Genomic DNA, 18,604 nt, shown 5'->3' on the forward strand with positions numbered 1-18,604 from the left:
TGCACATTCACTGCCGGGGTTCCATGTTGACCAGTTGCAATGTTCACTAGATCCTCTGGATGTTTCTCGGGATCAAGTGGATCCAAACATTTTTGAAGCTTCGTCTTTATGGCTTCTCGGTTCTTGTTGCCATTCTCTATCCGTGCCTTCTTTTCTTCCTTATGTCCACTTCCCTGGTCTCCAGAATCTCCAAGCATTTCGCCCAGAGCAGCTTCCACAGTACTACATGTATGAAAACTCAATGCCCAGGTATTGAGCATATCCGGCTTCAAGGTTAATCCTGTGATGCCATTTGGGGCATGGCCATATCTCATGAAAGTAGTTTCTATAAACATATCACTCCACAGGCCATTCCATAGTCCGCGCTGGACGCTGGTGCCTCATCCTTTTCATGAACCGGACTAGTACCTCTTCTGGGAGGGGTTCCATTGCCCTTAGGTAGCACATACCATACCTTGCATAATGCACATGGCCAGCGGCAAAGAAATAGGAAAGCATTTGTTTGCATGCCTCAAGATGCAACAGCCAATCAGCCTGCCGCTCAGCTCAGACGAACCTCATGATAAGGAACACTGGTTTGATTAACATGTCCACCCACAGTTTGGCAGTCTTACTCCTTTTGGCTATGTTCTCCAAGACCTCCACGAAATCCTCCTTTGACTCAAGTGTATTGCAATCAAGTACTCCTCGAAGAACTTCCTCAGCCAGCATTCTCAATGCTCGAACGTTCTGCGGAAATTTCTTTCCAGTCAACATTTTTGCGACTCCGCCAAACACATCACTCAGAACTTAGAGTCTGCCTCAGTAAGTCTTTTTGATTTGTCGTCACAGCTGAATTTCCAATTGAAGACGCATTTTCTCTCCGCCAATTCTAACCTCGTGCTGGAGGACGGTTTTCTAAAATAGAATCGTACCTGAGTACCTTTATTTATCTATCACAAATAATTAACACGAAAGTGGGAATGCATACAGGGTATTTACCGATTATGGTCCGTCATAGCCCAAGAGACTCCGAATTGATCTCGGTAGTTTGGAAATTGAATCTACAGTAACGATACGCGGAGTTATAATCACAAATGTATGATCGAAGCACCACAAGTACACAATAAAGAAGGTTCGTACGTACCGTTAGTAAGCTTGAGAAATTCTCTCTTTTGCGTACTCAAAGATCAGTTTAATTCACTATACTGTACAGTAACTAACTTTCTTAACTTGAAAAACAAACAGAAGTAAGCATGATCATCAGTCATCCTAACTAAATATTCACAAAGTTTTCATTTTACTTCTCTGACAGTCTGCTTATTACTAGAACATTGAATTAGAACAAGCACTGCGGCTTCGAAAGAGAACGCTTTATCGATCTTTCTTACAAGCCTGCTGAGACGCAAGTTCGCGCTTAGTCAGAAAGCAAAGTGATTACGTAGCATAGTGGGAGTTCGAGATTAAGAAATTTACAGTATGTATTCGGCAAATATATCAGCAGCCATTTTGGATTTTATTGTGATGTAATTCATATGCAACTGTTTTAATCCTTGAAATGGATTCCTTGTGCACGAAACATATGGATAGACACCAAAATTATCATTCTAGACCGAATACAAGTGAATTGGTTTGTTTTTGTTTGAAATTTGTAATATGGCAGCCCTATTGGCGACATTATTGCATTTCTACATGATGCTATCCCCAACCAGTCAAATAAATAGTTTCAATGGATTCCTTGCCCCTCAAAACATATGGTTAGACATCAAAACTATCATCCTAGGTCAAATACTAACTGAGTTATAGGGAGTTATCTGAAACGGCGGCCCGTTTGGACGCCATCTTGAATTTCTCAAAACGCTCAAGTATGCACGGAGTGCACCCGACAGATTCTGAAAGAGTAGACCCTAGGCTACCAAAATCAATAAAAAAAAAACTTTGCATAAAATTTCCAGGTTCAGCCAAAAAATTGGATTTGGCAACCGGACTAACGATAAGTTTCTGGGCAGCCGATTTGTAGCAAGAATTGACAGCGATAGACACGTGTTTCGCCCATGAGCCCAGCCTGTCAATTCTTGCTACAAATCAGCTGCCCAGAAACTTATCAAGCTACAAGTATTCATGATGTAGATTTTTTTTAGTGTGTGTAGCTTGTGTTTTCTTGTTTCAAGTGATATGTTGGATAACCTTTGCGCCACAGCAAGCTTCTAGTGAAAAAGTTGTGATGGAAATTAAACATTGGTAAAACAAAAGTATCTCTACAAGGACAAAGGCAAGATATGCTCAATCGATGAAGTAGAATTCGTGTCATTGTAGTAAAATGTTTCAGCTATTGGTCGGCCGCGCGTCAGAATGTCGTGCTGCCTTCTTTTCACTGCAGATCAGTCATGCGTAAACCACATGATTTACGATACCCGGCATGTCGGCCTACAGGCGGGCGGCATTACGTAACCGTCGAAAGATGTATCAACTTGCTTAATGATCTAAACACAAAGCTAGTAGCTGCAAATGCCACGTTGTATCGTAGTATAAATTTTCTTCAATTTTTTATTATTCGGAAATACTAGTCATTGCATGTAGGTGAGCATGTTTGAGGACATTTGAAAGCATGTTGCTTGTGTGATGTGAATTATTCATAACTGAAAAATATTAAAGTGTGAGACTATTCACGTGAGAAGTTAAAAGTACTCTATATTACGTTTTTCTTGTGTAAAACAAAACTGTTGCCGTGCGTTAAGCTTACCAGATTATGTACCATGATGCGTACAAAAAAAAACTGTGTTTGTTGATGATGTGTACATTGTAAGCAAACATGATTTTTGTAATCTTCTGACGTATGTTCACAAAATCGTGTAGTATTGCACAGTTACACTGTAGTACCATTGAGCCTCGTACTCAAACTCAGATGTGGTCCAGTTGCTATTCTAGTAGACATATAATTACCTTCCGCACTTTGTTTAATTTTACGATTGCTCAGCAAAATTTGACCTAGGTAATTTTGCGTTGGCGTTTCGAGACTTTTAAAACCTAGGACTCAATCTTTTTTATGTGACTAAGCAATCGTCAGCTCTTTTAGTTAAGCAACACACCCGCCCTCGGTCTTATTTTTAAACAATAGAAGCAAATGTTTTAGTGATTTACATTGCTCTCGATTAATTTGATAATATTTAATAGAAATGCATCATCAAAAATTTACAACTCTACAAGAAATATTGTCCTTGTATAGAAGCGCGACGTTTGCTTGTGTCCAACGTGTGATTCACAGCAAACTTACATCTGTATTTAGAAAAGAAACTGGTAGGAAGTGACGCCCTCAGCTGTCTAATATTTTTTCCGTTTGGTACGAGCTGTGATGACGATATACGGTACAAAATTACAGATCCTCGTGTTCTGCCCTACCCATTCATGGACAGACCTGGAGTTAATTTAGTGGCAACGCTGCTTTACTTGTTCATTGTCACTTACGCTGGACCAAGATACATGAAAAATCGTCCTGCATTCAACTTGCGAAAATGGGTGTTTCTCTATAACATAGCCATGGTCCTCTTTTCCACACATATTTTTTATGAGGTAAGACACTGCTTGAAAACGTTTTTGTTTGGAAATACGCCTTGTGTGGAAGTAGTCACGTTCAATTCACCTATTTCAATTTGCATTGGGGTTTGATCACTGGAGTGTTTTAAATGTTTATACTTTATATACTTACAGTGAGTTTGTACTCGTGACTGAGTTTACTAGCGCAACGTCTATTTTCAGCGCATGTATGGATTATAATCTTATTTAATTCTGCGTCGGTTGTAAAAACATACGCTGCAACGGCTGCAACAGCGTAGTAGCGCTTTAGAAAATGGCAAACAACCACAATAGACGAGCATCCCAGACAGGAAGCAGCGAATTCCTATGCAGTCATCGAGTTGGCTGTGCTCCTACGTTAGAAAAGCGAAATATAGGTTAATATTATTGTTTTTTCTCATTGCTCTTTGTGTCGGCTGAATTCAAATCATGTTGGCCTACAATCCCTACATGGCTTTACATTGGGTTGTCTTTCTAACAAAGGAGATTTTGTTTACAGTTTCTTGTTTCGGGTTGGATGACTGGTTACTCCTTGGTCTGCCAAGAATGTGATTATTCTTACTCTGCAAAGGCTTTGCGAATGGTTCGTGTCTGCTATCTATTTTGGGTCACAAAGTACATAGAATTTTTAGATACGGTAAGTGTTTTCCAATCGCTTTGTTTCTTTCAAAAGCTTTATTGTGACTTGTTTCAGTTTCTGAAATGATTGAGACAAGACTTAAGTTTATTTTTCATCGAAGCTGTTCTTGAAAGACAACACGTGTGACTGTGACAGATTTAACGTAAACGTTTGTTTCATATAAATCCCAGCAGTCTCAAACGAAGTTGACGTCATTTTCCCATTCAAAAAATTTTAAATCACAACATTCAAAACTATCTTAAGTTGCTTGTCATCAAAGAAATTTCGGCTGCATACTGCAACTGCATAGCCGATTGTTGGAGCCCGTGTTCGCCGCTCGAAAGGGCTCCGGTTAGACACCACTCAAGAACATACGGCTGTGTTTTGGCAGTGACACTTCACGACATGTCTGAAAGAATCATCTTCGTTTTCGAAATTCCGTTTCGGTGCTGTTTCTATTTGTTTAGAGAAGTTGTAAGAATCAGACATACGTAGAGAATGTACAACATTGTACATTTGCTGTTGTAGTGCGAGTAATTCCCGGAGCTCGGTTTTAGATTAGGTAGGCTATATAACATTCGCCATAAACAATAAATCGTGTTAATACTACAAAAAGTGCTCAATGCCAAGCAAAAAGCTAAGCAGAGCGAATTAAATCAAATATAGTTATTAATCTCTAAACCCTTGACAGCGTGTTTCACCTTAAAAGTGAGATCATCAGAAGGTCCTTATTCAAATATAGGCGTCACACCGAAGACCAGTGCTTACCAACCTTTTTCAGAACTTCCCACTTTTAGTGAAAATTATATTTGGCAAACTCTTTCGGCAAACTCTTTCGGCAATATTACATCGAAAAAATTGAAATGTAATAAACAAACGATAGAACATACAACTTCCTAATTGGACACTCGAGTTTGCTTCTTGGATATGGTCAGATAATTAGGCGAAACTTGGCAGGGGCAAGCTCAAAGCCAATCTAATAGGCTGACATAGAGTCAACGTAGGAACTGACATAGTGGCTGATTCCACGTAGGAAAGCGTACATGGATTGAGGTGGAGCGTTGCCAAACGTTAAAACTAGGTATAATCGAGAGCTTTGCTAGGTTTGCTCGCAAGAGAACAGCTAATGTACATATTGTAACACAGTTTCAACATATACATGGGAACGGCCTAAATGATCTCTAACTAAATAGAAGCTGCAAAGAAACGTAATTTCTGACAACCTCGGCATCGAAACGATCATCTCCGAAACGGTTGTCTCCAAAATGAGTTATCTCTGACTCAACAAAGCTATCACGTTGTCACAACAGCAATTTTGTATGAGCGTTTTGGATCTTCACACGAGTAACTTCCTTGCATTATGGAGAGGCGCATTGCTTGAAAGCCTTGTCAACAAACGTGTTAGCTGTGTCCGGCTCATGCCTAGCCCAACACAACGTTACGTTACCTTGTGTTGTTTTGGCCGTATGCTACAGAGCAATACTTCTTCAACCCATCCCAGGCTATGCGAGTGTCTGCTAAATACAATTTTTCGGTCTATCTATCTGCAACAGTTAAGAGTTTTAGATTTGAACCCAGCCAACGGACAAAATCAAATTAATGTGTGTTATGCTCATAAGTTAAGTTTGCCTCCAACTGTCAGCCTGAGAAAGGTACATAATGATGATGATAAACGCAAGTCGCAACCAAGCATTCTTACTCTCTTGGTGTTACAGTTTTTCTTCATCGCCCACAAGAAGTTCCAGCACGTTTCATTTCTTCATGTCTTCCACCACAGCATTATGGCCTTCACTTGGTGGTGGGGTGTCAAATTTTCACCAGGTATGTATTATGATAATGTTTCACTAAATGAGCGTCGGGCAGTGTTGGGTTAGGTTGGCATCTGAAGTGTTGCTTACAGCACTTGCTTGTGACTGCCAGATGTTCGCACATATATAGCTTCTGGAAGTAACGTTGTTTCGACTTTGTATCTTTTTCACAAAGTGCTCTGTAAAGTGAGATAAGCAAATAACAAATAGCGGGAATACTTTTTAAATCAAGGGTCTCAAGTTGCTCTGAGAGTCTGAGGGCCTAAGGAAAATTTATAACTTATCCCGAGGGGTTAATTTATCCCACAATAGGCTACACAGTAAGAAGTCAATGAACAATATATATTATATATATAACACAATTTAACCGCAATAAAAGAGGCAGTAAAAGCGCATCAAGAAGAACGTTAAAACCCTAAAAAACGCAAACCAAAAAGAACGCCAACGAAACGACGGACCTGAAGAGTAAAAATCTTGCAATCAAATTTCAGAAAACGTGGAAAAAACTAAACCCTTAAAGAGCTGACCAGCTAGTACCAAGGTTTCTATTGCGGTAACGACATAATAAGTAAATAGAAAATGTGATTGTGATGCAACAATACAAGTTTTGCGCACCCAATAAAATGGTGCGACAATAGCGCTAAAAATCGTGTGAAGTTTGATGGGCGTTTTCAGATTATTTTTTTAGAAAGTTTAGAGGGAATTTTATCTTTCTAAATCTATAGAATAAATATGTACTGTAATTGTTAAATCAAATATAGTTATTACTATCTGAATCCTTAACAGCCTGTTTCACCTATACGGATCATCAGAAGTTCTTACTCAAATTGAATTCTAATAGAATAGATAAATAAATAGAATAAATAATAATAGAATAGATTCTATTTTAATAAGAACTTCTGATGATCCGTATAGGTGAAACAGGCTGTTAAGGATTCAGATAGTATTATAATAACTATATTTGATTTAATTCGCTCTGCTTTGCTTAGCATTGAGCACTTTTTGTAGTATTAATAGTTTTCATTGTTTTACTGTAATTGTTATATATTTTAATGTTTGAAAATGCATCACGGACCGCACCAAAAGTACTCTCGGGGCCGCGTGTTTGAGACTCTTGCTTTAAATAACAGCGATCTCGGGGTGCTATTGCCATGTGTATTTTGACTTCACTTATTTACCCAGTTTAATCTACTCCGGATCGGTAGTTCAAATGTGTATCTTTAGTAAGATGTCGGATGATCATAAAGATTTCCAATAATACACATATATACGGTAATATGCAAACGAGCACGGTTTGGCTGCAGTGTATTTGGTGTCAAGCTGTTTTTCTGACATACCATACAAGATATGATAAACGTGGTTTGCAACGTTTGCTGACGTATAACGATTTCGCACCAGAAGCTTTTCTCAAGTGACCGTTCTTTATTACTTCAGCGCATCTATAAATCGCTGCTTCTAGCCTGGCTGAGATTCATCCGTTTCAAGCCGTTGATGCGCAAAGCGACTGGTAGCCAGATTCATAGTGCATAAAGCAATTTCGATGATATTTTTCCTTCATAGTACTTTAATTCGCTGCTGTACTGTATATTGATTGGTTTGTTGGAACTCACAGGTGGTCTTGGTACGTTCCATGGAATGATTAATTCATTCGTTCATATGGTGATGTACACTTACTACGCTATTGCTGCAATGGGGCCCGCTTACCAAAAATACATTTGGTGGAAGAAATATCTCACTGTGTTCCAAATGGTAAGCATGGCTGTGTTTTGGTGTGAGAAAAAATGTGTCGATGACTTTATTTAAAAACCAATCTTCTGCCCAAGAAAGCATTTCGTGACGCGTGTGTTTTACTCAACGCCAATAATGTTGAACATATGACGATTCAATGAAGTACATCAGGATTAGTTAATAAGCAACGATACTTTTAGATCACTCTCGCTCGTGTTGACAGGCAACCGAAGATGCGTTTTTGATATTCAACTCAACTTTGCTTTAGTATGAGATGCACTTGTCCCAGTTTCATACAAATACTTCACCATTGTCCACTTTTTTGATTTAGATTTTCGTGGACAAAGGCTCACCCACAGCAACCTTCACTTTTACATTATTTAACTGCTGATATTTTAAAGTATTGTAGCTCTCACTACTTTTAATTGATTGCATCTTGTTTCCACACCTCTTTTATATAATCCTTCACAACCAAAAAGAGTAAATTTGTTGATTGTCATCAGTTAAGCCTATTTTTTTCCCCGCTTGTACTGTTACGCTAGTCGGTTTGCTTAACTTCGTTTGACCTTGACCGTCCATGCTTTTACCACTTCGGGTTGGCGATGTGTCCCGAACTTCTTTGAGAGTCTACGAGAGAGTAGGTATTATCAGATATCATCTTCAAACGTGAAAACTTCCGTTTTGTCTTGACATTCTAACTGTGGTGGACCAAAGGCCCATGGTTTCATTCTCCCACAAGTTAAATGTAATATGTATATATCTTTTCTTTTACTAAAACCTGAGCAGTTTGTTGTTTTAGCGCGTTATCGGTAATTTTTGTTTACCGTCACGGAAGTTTGATTCAGAAAAAAAACAAAGATTTTTTTCATTTTTATTAACAAAAACCCTTCCATTCCATGCTAAGAGTTTTTTTTTTTATTTCTTATCCTATAAGAAAACATCAAACCGTCCCAAATTCTAATTAACAGAAGTGATCTGAAACTCTTGCGTAACGCTGTAATGTTAACTGTTAAGATGAACATTGAACAAGGATGTTTTTTATTTTTCATTTCATGTATGAAATGTCCCATTTCTTATCTAGAAAAAGTCCTATTTTTTAAGTCGAAAGTGTATATTATCACTTTAGTTGAAGTGCAATTGAATGATGTGATGCGTATCTGGCCCCCTTGTGTGACTTTCAGGAGTGCGCTGTGCATATAACAATGTGAATTAATACTCAACAAAACATGTATTGAGCCCTTGTTACTTGTATTGCACTTGCCTTATAAGGCTGTGTGTGCTTTGTGAAGATTGTATAAATTGTGTTACTGACCACACAAGCTGTTTTCCTGCGTTGTTTGCTTTTGTGACCTGAATTTCGTTTTGGAAATTCAAGATCAATTCTTGTTTGATCAGAGGTCCTTAAATCAACGAAAGGACTAAATATGTTAAAGCTTCAATTTTCAAAAGACGCGTTTTGCTTCTGTTCATTTATTTGAGGATGTATATATGTATGATTAATTATTGAAAGCGTAGTGAAGATATTGTATTGTAAAATCAGTGTATACTACTGTTTCATCGCTCAACTGTGTGTTATGTTAACGCAGAAAAGAGCAACGGTGTTTAGATTCTGGTTCTTTGAAAAATTAACATTCAATTCGCCAAAACTTTGTCTTCAGGTGACAATGCAATATTGGTCAACTTTCTCCCGATAATGATGCCTTTTTATATTTTTCTTTCAGACTCAATTCATTGTGGTATTTGCCCACATGGCCAATATCACTGCATTTTATGATTGCCAGTATCCCCAGGTATTCAAGTATATCATCGCCTCGTACGGTAAGTAAACATCGTTGTGATGCTCTGAGTGAAGAGAATATTCTAACTCTCTGACCTTTACGAGGGCTTGGCTTTTACTTGTCAACGGTCTTTTGAGTTTTTTTTTTATCTCAGTTACGCCTGTTAGACAAGTTTTAATAACTTTGCCCTCATGATAAGGAGTAGCCTACTGTATGAATGGGAGTACTGTATCGTATTCTATTTTTTTATTTTAGGCCAGTGGTTCCCAACTCATGGGTCGCGACCCAATGTTGGGTCGCCTGATAATTTTTTTGGGTCGCTTGTTTTTCAGGCATATTGTATCTTGGGCGAAAAAAATAACAATAAAAAAAATTTAAAACGTGATGAGATCGATCACAAAACTGGAAAATATATACACAAGTCATGAAGCGTTTCATGTCGAGACATCGGAAAGCTTTGTAGCATGATCGTAGTGCAAGAAGTTTTAACAATTTTTGCTTTTATTATTGTTATTATTAAATGTAAACCCAACAAAAATTTCAGTCTCAAACATAAATTAACTTGACAAAGTTACGGGATATATATTGTAACGTGCACTATATGTCACGAACACTATGTCGGACAAGCTATCACAAAGTTTTCCACACGTTGGACCACGCATAGCCTAGTCTGGTGTGGTAAAACGCATCAAAGACAAAGCCCCGAGTGCTGTATGGACTTATTGCTTTCTACACAGAGAGGCCTTTGCTGCAAAAAAGCTGTCTCAAGAGCTGCACGAAGTGTTGAATGATGTGAAGTGTGTAAACTTCATTAAAACAAATCCACTAAATCGGCATTTGTTTTCGTCTTTGTGGATTCTGATTATTATCAAGCATTGCTGTTGCACACAGAAGTGCGATAGTTGTCACGAGGTCGTGTCCTAAAGCGAGTTTGTAATTTGCGAGAGGAGATCGCTATCTTCCTGAGGCAACAGAACTGTGTGAGATTAGCCGAGAAGTTTTTGCAAGAAGATTTCAAGGCAAAAGTCGCTTACCTTGCCGTCGGTTGCCGATATATTTGAAATTAACATGCTTTCTCTAAATTGAATTCTCTAAATTTATATATGCAAGGCAACGGTTTTACGGTGACGCAAAAGTTTCTGCTTACCACAAAAAACTCATATTCTGGAAAAGTTGTGTCACCAGAGATGAGTACGATATATTTCCTCAGCTAACGCAATATATCTGTGGCAATGAAATAGCAAACAATAATTAGACACCTGGAACAGTTTGCCAAAAAGTTTGTGCACTACTATGGAGAATCTCTAACACTTAATAACCAAAATGATTGGATAATTGATCCATTTGTTGGAAAAGATCTGCCTCAACTTTCCATCCATGTTGCAGAACAGTTTATGGACATAACGACAGAAGTAGCAAACCGTATTTCTTCTGCGTCCTTCAAAGACAAATACCCCAAAGATTCTGCTAACATGCACTTTTTGGCTTCCATGTACAAAGTGTATCCCACAGTTTCACAATTAGGGATTGAAAAACTGATTCCATTTGCAACAACTTGGCTTTGTGAGTCTGTATTTAGCGCCATGTGTGTATTGAAAACTGAACAGCGAAACCGGCTGGAAGTTAAAGCAGACATGCGGCTATGCCAAAGCAAAATAACGCCTCGATTTCAAAAACTCACTGACAGCAAGCCAGCACAGCTATCTTATCAGTGAATTGATAAACATTATTATTTTCGAAAAAAGTTACTGCTTTTGTAGTGCTGTTTGTTTGCAACACAATCTTGTATGGCTTTTAAAATATTACGACAGTTTGCTTGGGTCGCAAGATTTTACCAAACTTAATTTTTTTTTAAAATGGGTCGCCTTAAAAACGAGTTGGGAACCACTGCTTTAGGCAACAAAGTAACAATAAAAATCAACTCATCGACTACACTGAAAACACGTATGCAAAACATAACTTTTTCAAGTGTGTTATCTACAGCTTTTAAATCAAATTTAAATTAAAAGTTGGGACTCTTGGGGACAATTCTTGGACTTGTCTAAGTTCACTTATTCTCTCTTGAGTGAATTCAGACGCTAGCTTTGAAAACATTTGCTGAATTATATTGTTTGTTACGATTTGCCATTTTAGATATAGAATTCAATTTCAGCCAGATTGGATGTTTTGAATTTCTTTCTTAAACAAAATAAACGCACATTTAAATAAATCCATGCATCAGGACAAGTATTCTTATAATCATGTTTCTATAAACTTGTTTCTTAGAAACAAAATAAGAAAACCGTGCCAGAAAATCATAGCAGCAATTTCTGCCACGAAAGTACAAGTGTCTCTTTTTATATCAAGATAATTTAATCGTGATGATTACTTTAAACCAGCAGTGCACGAAGACCATCTTTTTGTGGTTCACAAGGTTCAAACCTATATTTGGTTAGCAGCTTGCACAATAGTAATATCATATCAAAACAAATGATTTGGTATTTTATGAAAATTTTGCAGCAAGTGGCCTTATTCAGTATTCTTCCGCAGGCACAATGTTCTTCATTCTGTTCTCAAATTTCTGGATTCAAGCATACACCAAGCGCACCCGAGGCAAGAAAGCTGCGACAAACGGCAGCAGCGCTGAGCATGTGAACGGCAAGGGCAAGACCTACTCCACTGGAGATGAGTTTTACACCAACGACTTGCACAAGCGCAAAGTGTTCAACGTTGAAGGCAAATATGACTGATATTTCACCGAAGAAATAGGTCGACTAGAACTTTGATTGATGTTTGTAGCTTCCAATTCGATGCAAACTTAGCATAATTTACCAACTTTGTTGATTCCACAATTATATATTATTAATTCAGGCTGCGGTCAGTAACAATTGAAATTTTGCTAGTACAATTTTTTTATGTGCTTGTTGCTTCTGTTATTCTTTCCAACGAAAGAATGGCATTGAACGGCTGCATTTACAACAACGCAACACAAAACCCTGTACTGTAGCCTGATACAAAGGATTTCTTTTCATGTTTCTTCAATGGCGTCTCTGAATTATACAGGAAATACTAGCCGCAATTGTTCGATGTAGCAGTATAATAAACGGCAATAATGACAATACTTCCCAACGTTTATATGAGAACGTGCATTTACAGCTGTTTGATTAGTTAAAGCTTCACTGCACCCCTACCTTTGTCGAAACATCAAATGTTTCGCCCTACACCAACCATATCTAAATTCCAATTACCTCACCGTCCTTTTTTGTTGTGTATGCACTTGGTTTTCTCGCAGTAGCTCTTATTACTTTTTTGTTCAGTTCTCGGGAATTTGTTTAATGGTTAAATCAACCTTATGTCACCTTAGCTGGGTCATAAACCTCTAAATGAAATGATTTTTTTATCGAAATTAAGAGCTACACATTTTTGACGTTTCCTTGCTGTGACATAGTGCTTCACAGAATATTTTCATCAGTTGTGGTATGGTTGTGGTCGATAAGCGTACTAGTGAGTACACAGCCTTGTGCTGATAGCCAGGAAGAACGCTCCCTTCTTCACAATGTCCTCCCCTGGCACTTGCTGGTTTTGTTGGCTCATTTTTAGCGATTGCTGATAGTCTGTGGCAGAATTAGTGGTGCGATACTGACGAGCCCAGCCTCATGGGTCCATCACTGTCAATTCTTGCTACAATCGGCTATCGAGAAACAAGCAAGTGAGCTGTTGCAAATAATGTGACATATCCGAAACCACGTTATATAGAACAGAATTATCCTAAGAGTGACAAAGTAGCATTGGGTGAGGCTCAACCTGACGTATCTTTTCGCGGAATGGCCCGTTTCGGTGAGTCCGATCCCTTAACGGGGAATTTTTTCATTTTTTTTTTTAATTATTGAGTACCGTAACCTAATTATCATTGCCGTTTCAGGGTTAGGGGTTAGGAACTCACCAAATCAGACTCACCGAATCGGACTCACCGAATAGTAGCAGACCCATCTTTTCGCCAGTCGAATCACTTCCCATAAAGCTAACCAAAACGTGTCAAATATACAGTAGTATTAGTTATCACATTAATAAAATATCGTTCTTTCCTTTGCTTGTTAACTGCTTTCTGCATAAGCACAGCTGATTGAGCTGGCTCAAGTAAAGATTTAAAAGTAGTTTTTGTTGCGATTTGTTTTAGTTTTATTGGTAGGTGAAGTTGCTTTTGTTGAAGCACACTCACGTTCACCAGACAAAGGCATTCAAATGTTATCACTTTATATTCCCATTAATTTAACATTGTTTTTCTTTGAAATATGAGAAGTCATCTGCACAGTAGTTAAAAAAATTAACTTTCCGCCTTAATTTAGCCGCGAACTACATTGCTACGTTTGGCTGTGAAATTTCTTGCGTAGTGTCTGACGGAACGAGACTGTAGCGATAGCTTTTACGGTACTTTTTCACCTTTTTTGTAAACTTTTCACTTCGTTTTGATTATTAAACTAACCCATACAGCGCATGCTTAGAGCTAAATTCTTATGGTCAAAACCTTTATCGTGGTAAAAAAAAAACCTTGAAAAAACTATTTGTTGTAGTTGTTCACTCATTATATTAGCTCTTTGTGTTGGCACGTTTCTTGTTCTATACTCTATAAGTTGTCTTCAAAGTAAAGTACTTTTAAATGTAATTTGCGTTAGCTGAACTTAGTGATGATTTAATTTATGCCACAATAGTTCATTTTGCTACCCATCTCATTGATTTGTCTTTCGGCATTGTGATCACGTGCGTGTTATCGCCGCAACTATACGTGTTTTTTTTTTGGGAACGTCCAGTCGTCCATGTATTATAATCTAGGTCAGTGATTCCAAGCTTTTTCTAATCCCAAACTCCTTTCCAAGAATTATCAAACATCTAAGAGAGAACCGGAGTGATTTCTTTTTTAATTAATGTAAGTTACGAGTATATGAATCTCAGTGTTTAAATTATAGTAATTTATATTAAAATCAGTGCATTTATCAATCCCCTGAAAGCGTTCTACCGTCCCCTTCTTGGAACCACTGATCTAGTTTAGTCAATATATTTAACAGATTGAAGATATAGCGCCAGTTTTTTTATTTGCTATATTATTGAGTGAAATAACATGTTCCTTTCGTACTTCACACCAGAGATGGATCCAGCCTCTAATCTTTGGGGGGGTGCTGCTGAAATCTATTATCATTCAAGGAGGTTCATCAGTGTGGCACTGTCAAAATGTGTCTCTGCTGTATTTGGCATACTGATAAGCATTCATGTTGTTAATACAGATGTTTTTGTTTAATATTAATAAAGACCTGAAAACGGGGAAAGTGTGCATGAAAAATCAAGTCTTAAAAAACAAGCATGAATAAAAACACTTATGGTAAAACAAAATTCAAGAACGTGATGAAATTTTGGGAAATATTCTAAAGTTCAAAAACATGAGCAGTACAAAACACATGATTATTTCCATTGGTACACATTCCATAATCCACACAGCATCAATTCGTTACATGCTGATATAAAATGCTATGATCTATCAAAATATAAAGTAATACTAGTATATCTTAATACCATTAGTTTATTAAAATAATAGCAGTTTGAAATTTTTTTGGGGGGTGCGCACCCCCTCTTGGATTCATCCTTGTTTCGCACAAGCCTACTAGTAAAGAAAATGTATATGTATTTTGGACTGAAAACACTGCTCTGATACTATTGCATGGCCTGTGAAGTTTTTCTATACACACACCACTGACACCAGTACGTTGCGTCAATTCACATTGTTGCGTTTTTATTTTTCAGCCGTACTTAGGCAAAGACATCAAAGTAATAAGGCTTTGTTCAAATGTTACATGGTGCCTTTTAGGAAGGAAATGTCAGAACCATAATATTACTTTATCTCTGTTGACGACAACCGTTATATTTGTCATTGTTTGTGGAACGTGACATAACCCAATAAATGGTGTCATGTGACATTTGGACAGACCCCAAACGGCTGTTGAAAAGTTACAAGTTTTGCATGTGCATGTAATCAGTTGTTTTATGTTTAATTTCAGTAAATGTTAACGCTGCTTGAACTCTTCTGACCTCAAGTTAGCGTCTTTCTTGTTTAAAAAACTGGATTTCGATGCTTGTGAATGTTCTAAGGACGTTGTTATGATACTCAAGTTGAACATCTAATATGAGAAATGAGCATTGTCCAAATCTGAAATCCAATTCGAACTTCCGATTATTTTCTCCTTGTTGTTTTTCTTTACACTCGGTAATGCGTGTTCTGAAATACTCAACTACATTTAGAGGAAATTAATATATGAAAGTATCTGTGTACTTGTATCAGTGCATTCTGAGGCTATTGAAAAAGTTATACCAAGTTCTTTTCTAAACGTACGCTTAATCAAGGAAGTCGTTAAGCGTGTTTTAATTTCAGACTGTTTTAATAATTTGCAGTCGTAGTATTTCAATAACTTATATAACTTTCAGTTATTTTGTCATTGTTGTTCAAGTGATGCTTCAGTCCAAGCATTGAAGTGCACAATCACCAATGATGTAGCCTATGTTTAAAAACGCCTATATCATTTTGCTATCACATTTTATTTGCTATGAAATGCTTCTCTCCGCTACCCCACTACAGACTTGAATAACGAGGTATTTTTAAAGTACACTTTTTAAGTCCTCGACCGATATAATAACTCATGATTTAAAAATGTGAAATTTGTTTCTCTCTATGTCGTTAAGTCTATGAATCTCATTACAGTTTTTACAACTGAATTTTCATGAAATTGCAGCGTACTCATCAATTTCTACCTTAGATGAATTAGCTCTTGTAGATACATTGTAGTTGTCCTCGATCTTGCGGCTACCGTATCTTGTTTGATTTTATTTAAGTGGAGTATTTGGTTATGCTATAACCTACGTAGCCTATGGATGTTATACTTTCTCAAGAGTCTAATGGTTCCCCCATTGGTTAATGGTTATGCCATATAACCATAAGTTTTGTGATTAGATGCATGATTAATCATGCGGTTGGCGGACTTGACCAATATATTGTGAAAGTACTGACGTTTTAACTTACTTGAGTCAAATGTTGGATAAAAATGAAATAAAACAGTTTGCTTTGAATACCTTTGGTAGCTATTGAAAAGGAGAGGAAACTTTTGCTTCGTCTGTTGTGAAAATAGTAGGGACGTTACATCACGGAACGCGATGCTCCGCTTTTCCTCCACATGAGAAGTGCAAATAATTCTCAATTCAGCAACTTGCCTCATTACAAGCTTGTTTTTAACAAAACTATAAAATTAAATAATATGAGATGTTCTACTGGTGCAAATTAAGCTAAACTATCACAAGATGTATACAGTGACAATCTGCTTTTATTCCGACGTTTCGTCAATCAGACACGACTGACTTCTTCAGGGGGCTAGACAACATCTCATATTATTTAATTTAATGCCTGGTGAACAGCCTCATTCAATTTTCAAAACTATAAAATATTGTGAATTAACTTCATTATTTCTGTACAACCTATTAACAGGGCCTCCGAGAGAAATCATGACTGGTCGGGAAACAATACTAAAAGTGGGCCCCAAAAAAACATTTTTCAGCAAAAATTTGTATCATGCGTTGCATCATGTACGTGTCTTAAGCCGAACTTGGCTACTTTCCTCATCGTGAAATTAAATTTCTTTAAAGTTTCGATTTTAAACAACGTATATATCTATACGAAAAACTTCTTTCAATAATTTGTAAATCAACAAAAATCATTCGACTACACTTGCAGCAAAATTGCCATTGTTGCTCAATATTTTCTCTTGAAAGAATTGCAGTAATGATGTGCACATGCACACCTCATACATGGTGCCTTTGGCCACGGCCGTTGAGAGGAGAATTTAGGTCCTGCACCAAAACGATTTTCCGGCCCCAAATAAAGACACTTCCAAGAAAAATGCACCATATCCAAAGAATGCAGTATAGTTTGTTCAAACTCTCTAGTGTTAAGGCAGTGCGGGCGTGTTTGCTGATGAATTCTTGTCTGTTCGTTGTGTGGAATCCTGCAAGAGCCGCTTTTAGGTCGGTGATAACGTCTCCTCCCTTGACAAGTCTGCGTTGGTTCCACTCATGTTATGGATTGAAATTGCTATAGGTGATAATTTTAGTAGAACCTGCAGTAGATAAAGGAAAAATTGTAAACACACAATGCGGGCAATGAAAATAGCTCAACAAAGCATTCAATCCATTCCGAACCTTTTTTGCCATGCAAAGTTACGGATTACAGCATCAAATAGGCTACCGGTAATAAAGATTTTGCAAGGTCTAACTTGATGCACAACATGCAAAAACTGTTCACTCGGTTTTGAGTCCTGGTGGTGCGTAAGAAAATCTTACAAATTTCTGTGTGCTAAAACCACGTTTTCAACTCACAACCGTTGGAGGTACTGGTTTAGGTAACAAATTTTCAAAGCAACAAAAATATTTGGAAAAGTGTTTCGAAAGTTGCAATCAATGATTTCCTTGAGTAGATCATGGGGTGATGCGTTCCGGTTTGCAGCTCAAGTTTGCTGGGTAGCTTTCTTTCAAAAGTAGCCTACCAACTTATCTAAAATGTCATTGTTGTACAATTTGTTTCACATGCCTACAACTACACATCAGACATAAGCTATTTTCATAGAACTTCAAACTTATCGATGATATTGTAACATGTACCATGTTTTTAACTAACAAATTTATATTTTAACATTTAACCGAAAATTATCAGTATTGCAAAATGCATTTCAATGCTGCAAATTCAAAACCTAACGTTCTCATAGAACATAAGTCAAGCTTCCTGTTAACAAACGCCACTCACACAGAATCTAGCTCAACACATATGTATTTCTAATGCGACATAACTATGAAACCGGTACGGTATAGCTTTTCCCTTGATTCTTACGATAGCTATTATTGATGAAAAGGCTCTACTGGTATATTATGAAGTAAGCGGGGAATTGAAAAATGAACAGACTCAGACAGGCATTCGAAATTAGACTGGCAAAACGAACGGACTGAATTTTAGAACAAGAAGGTTAAATTCACGACTGGGGAATGTCGCTCTTCTGACACCGGTCGCACTAAATTATATTGATTAGAGATATTTTTCAATTCCCGAATAGCAA

General features: G+C 37.4%; 1 protein-coding gene across 1 annotated transcript in view; it reads left to right on the forward strand.

Moving 5' to 3' along the window:
• LOC145781418 (very long chain fatty acid elongase 7-like) overlaps positions 1-13,315 on the forward strand; it is a 29,496-nt gene extending 16,181 nt beyond the window's left edge. The window contains exons 2-7 of the mRNA XM_082593206.1: positions 3,359-3,549; positions 4,052-4,189; positions 5,887-5,992; positions 7,592-7,728; positions 9,429-9,525; positions 12,015-13,315. Of these exons, the coding sequence (XP_082449332.1) occupies positions 3,359-3,549; positions 4,052-4,189; positions 5,887-5,992; positions 7,592-7,728; positions 9,429-9,525; positions 12,015-12,214 (869 nt within the window). The 3' untranslated portion in view covers positions 12,215-13,315. The remainder of the gene's footprint in view (positions 1-3,358; positions 3,550-4,051; positions 4,190-5,886; positions 5,993-7,591; positions 7,729-9,428; positions 9,526-12,014) is intronic.
• The last annotated feature ends 5,289 nt before the right edge of the window (positions 13,316-18,604 follow it).

This window comes from Aplidium turbinatum, chromosome 1, assembly GCF_918807975.1.
Source record: "Aplidium turbinatum chromosome 1, kaAplTurb1.1, whole genome shotgun sequence".
Taxonomy (NCBI): Eukaryota; Metazoa; Chordata; class Ascidiacea; order Aplousobranchia; family Polyclinidae; genus Aplidium; species Aplidium turbinatum.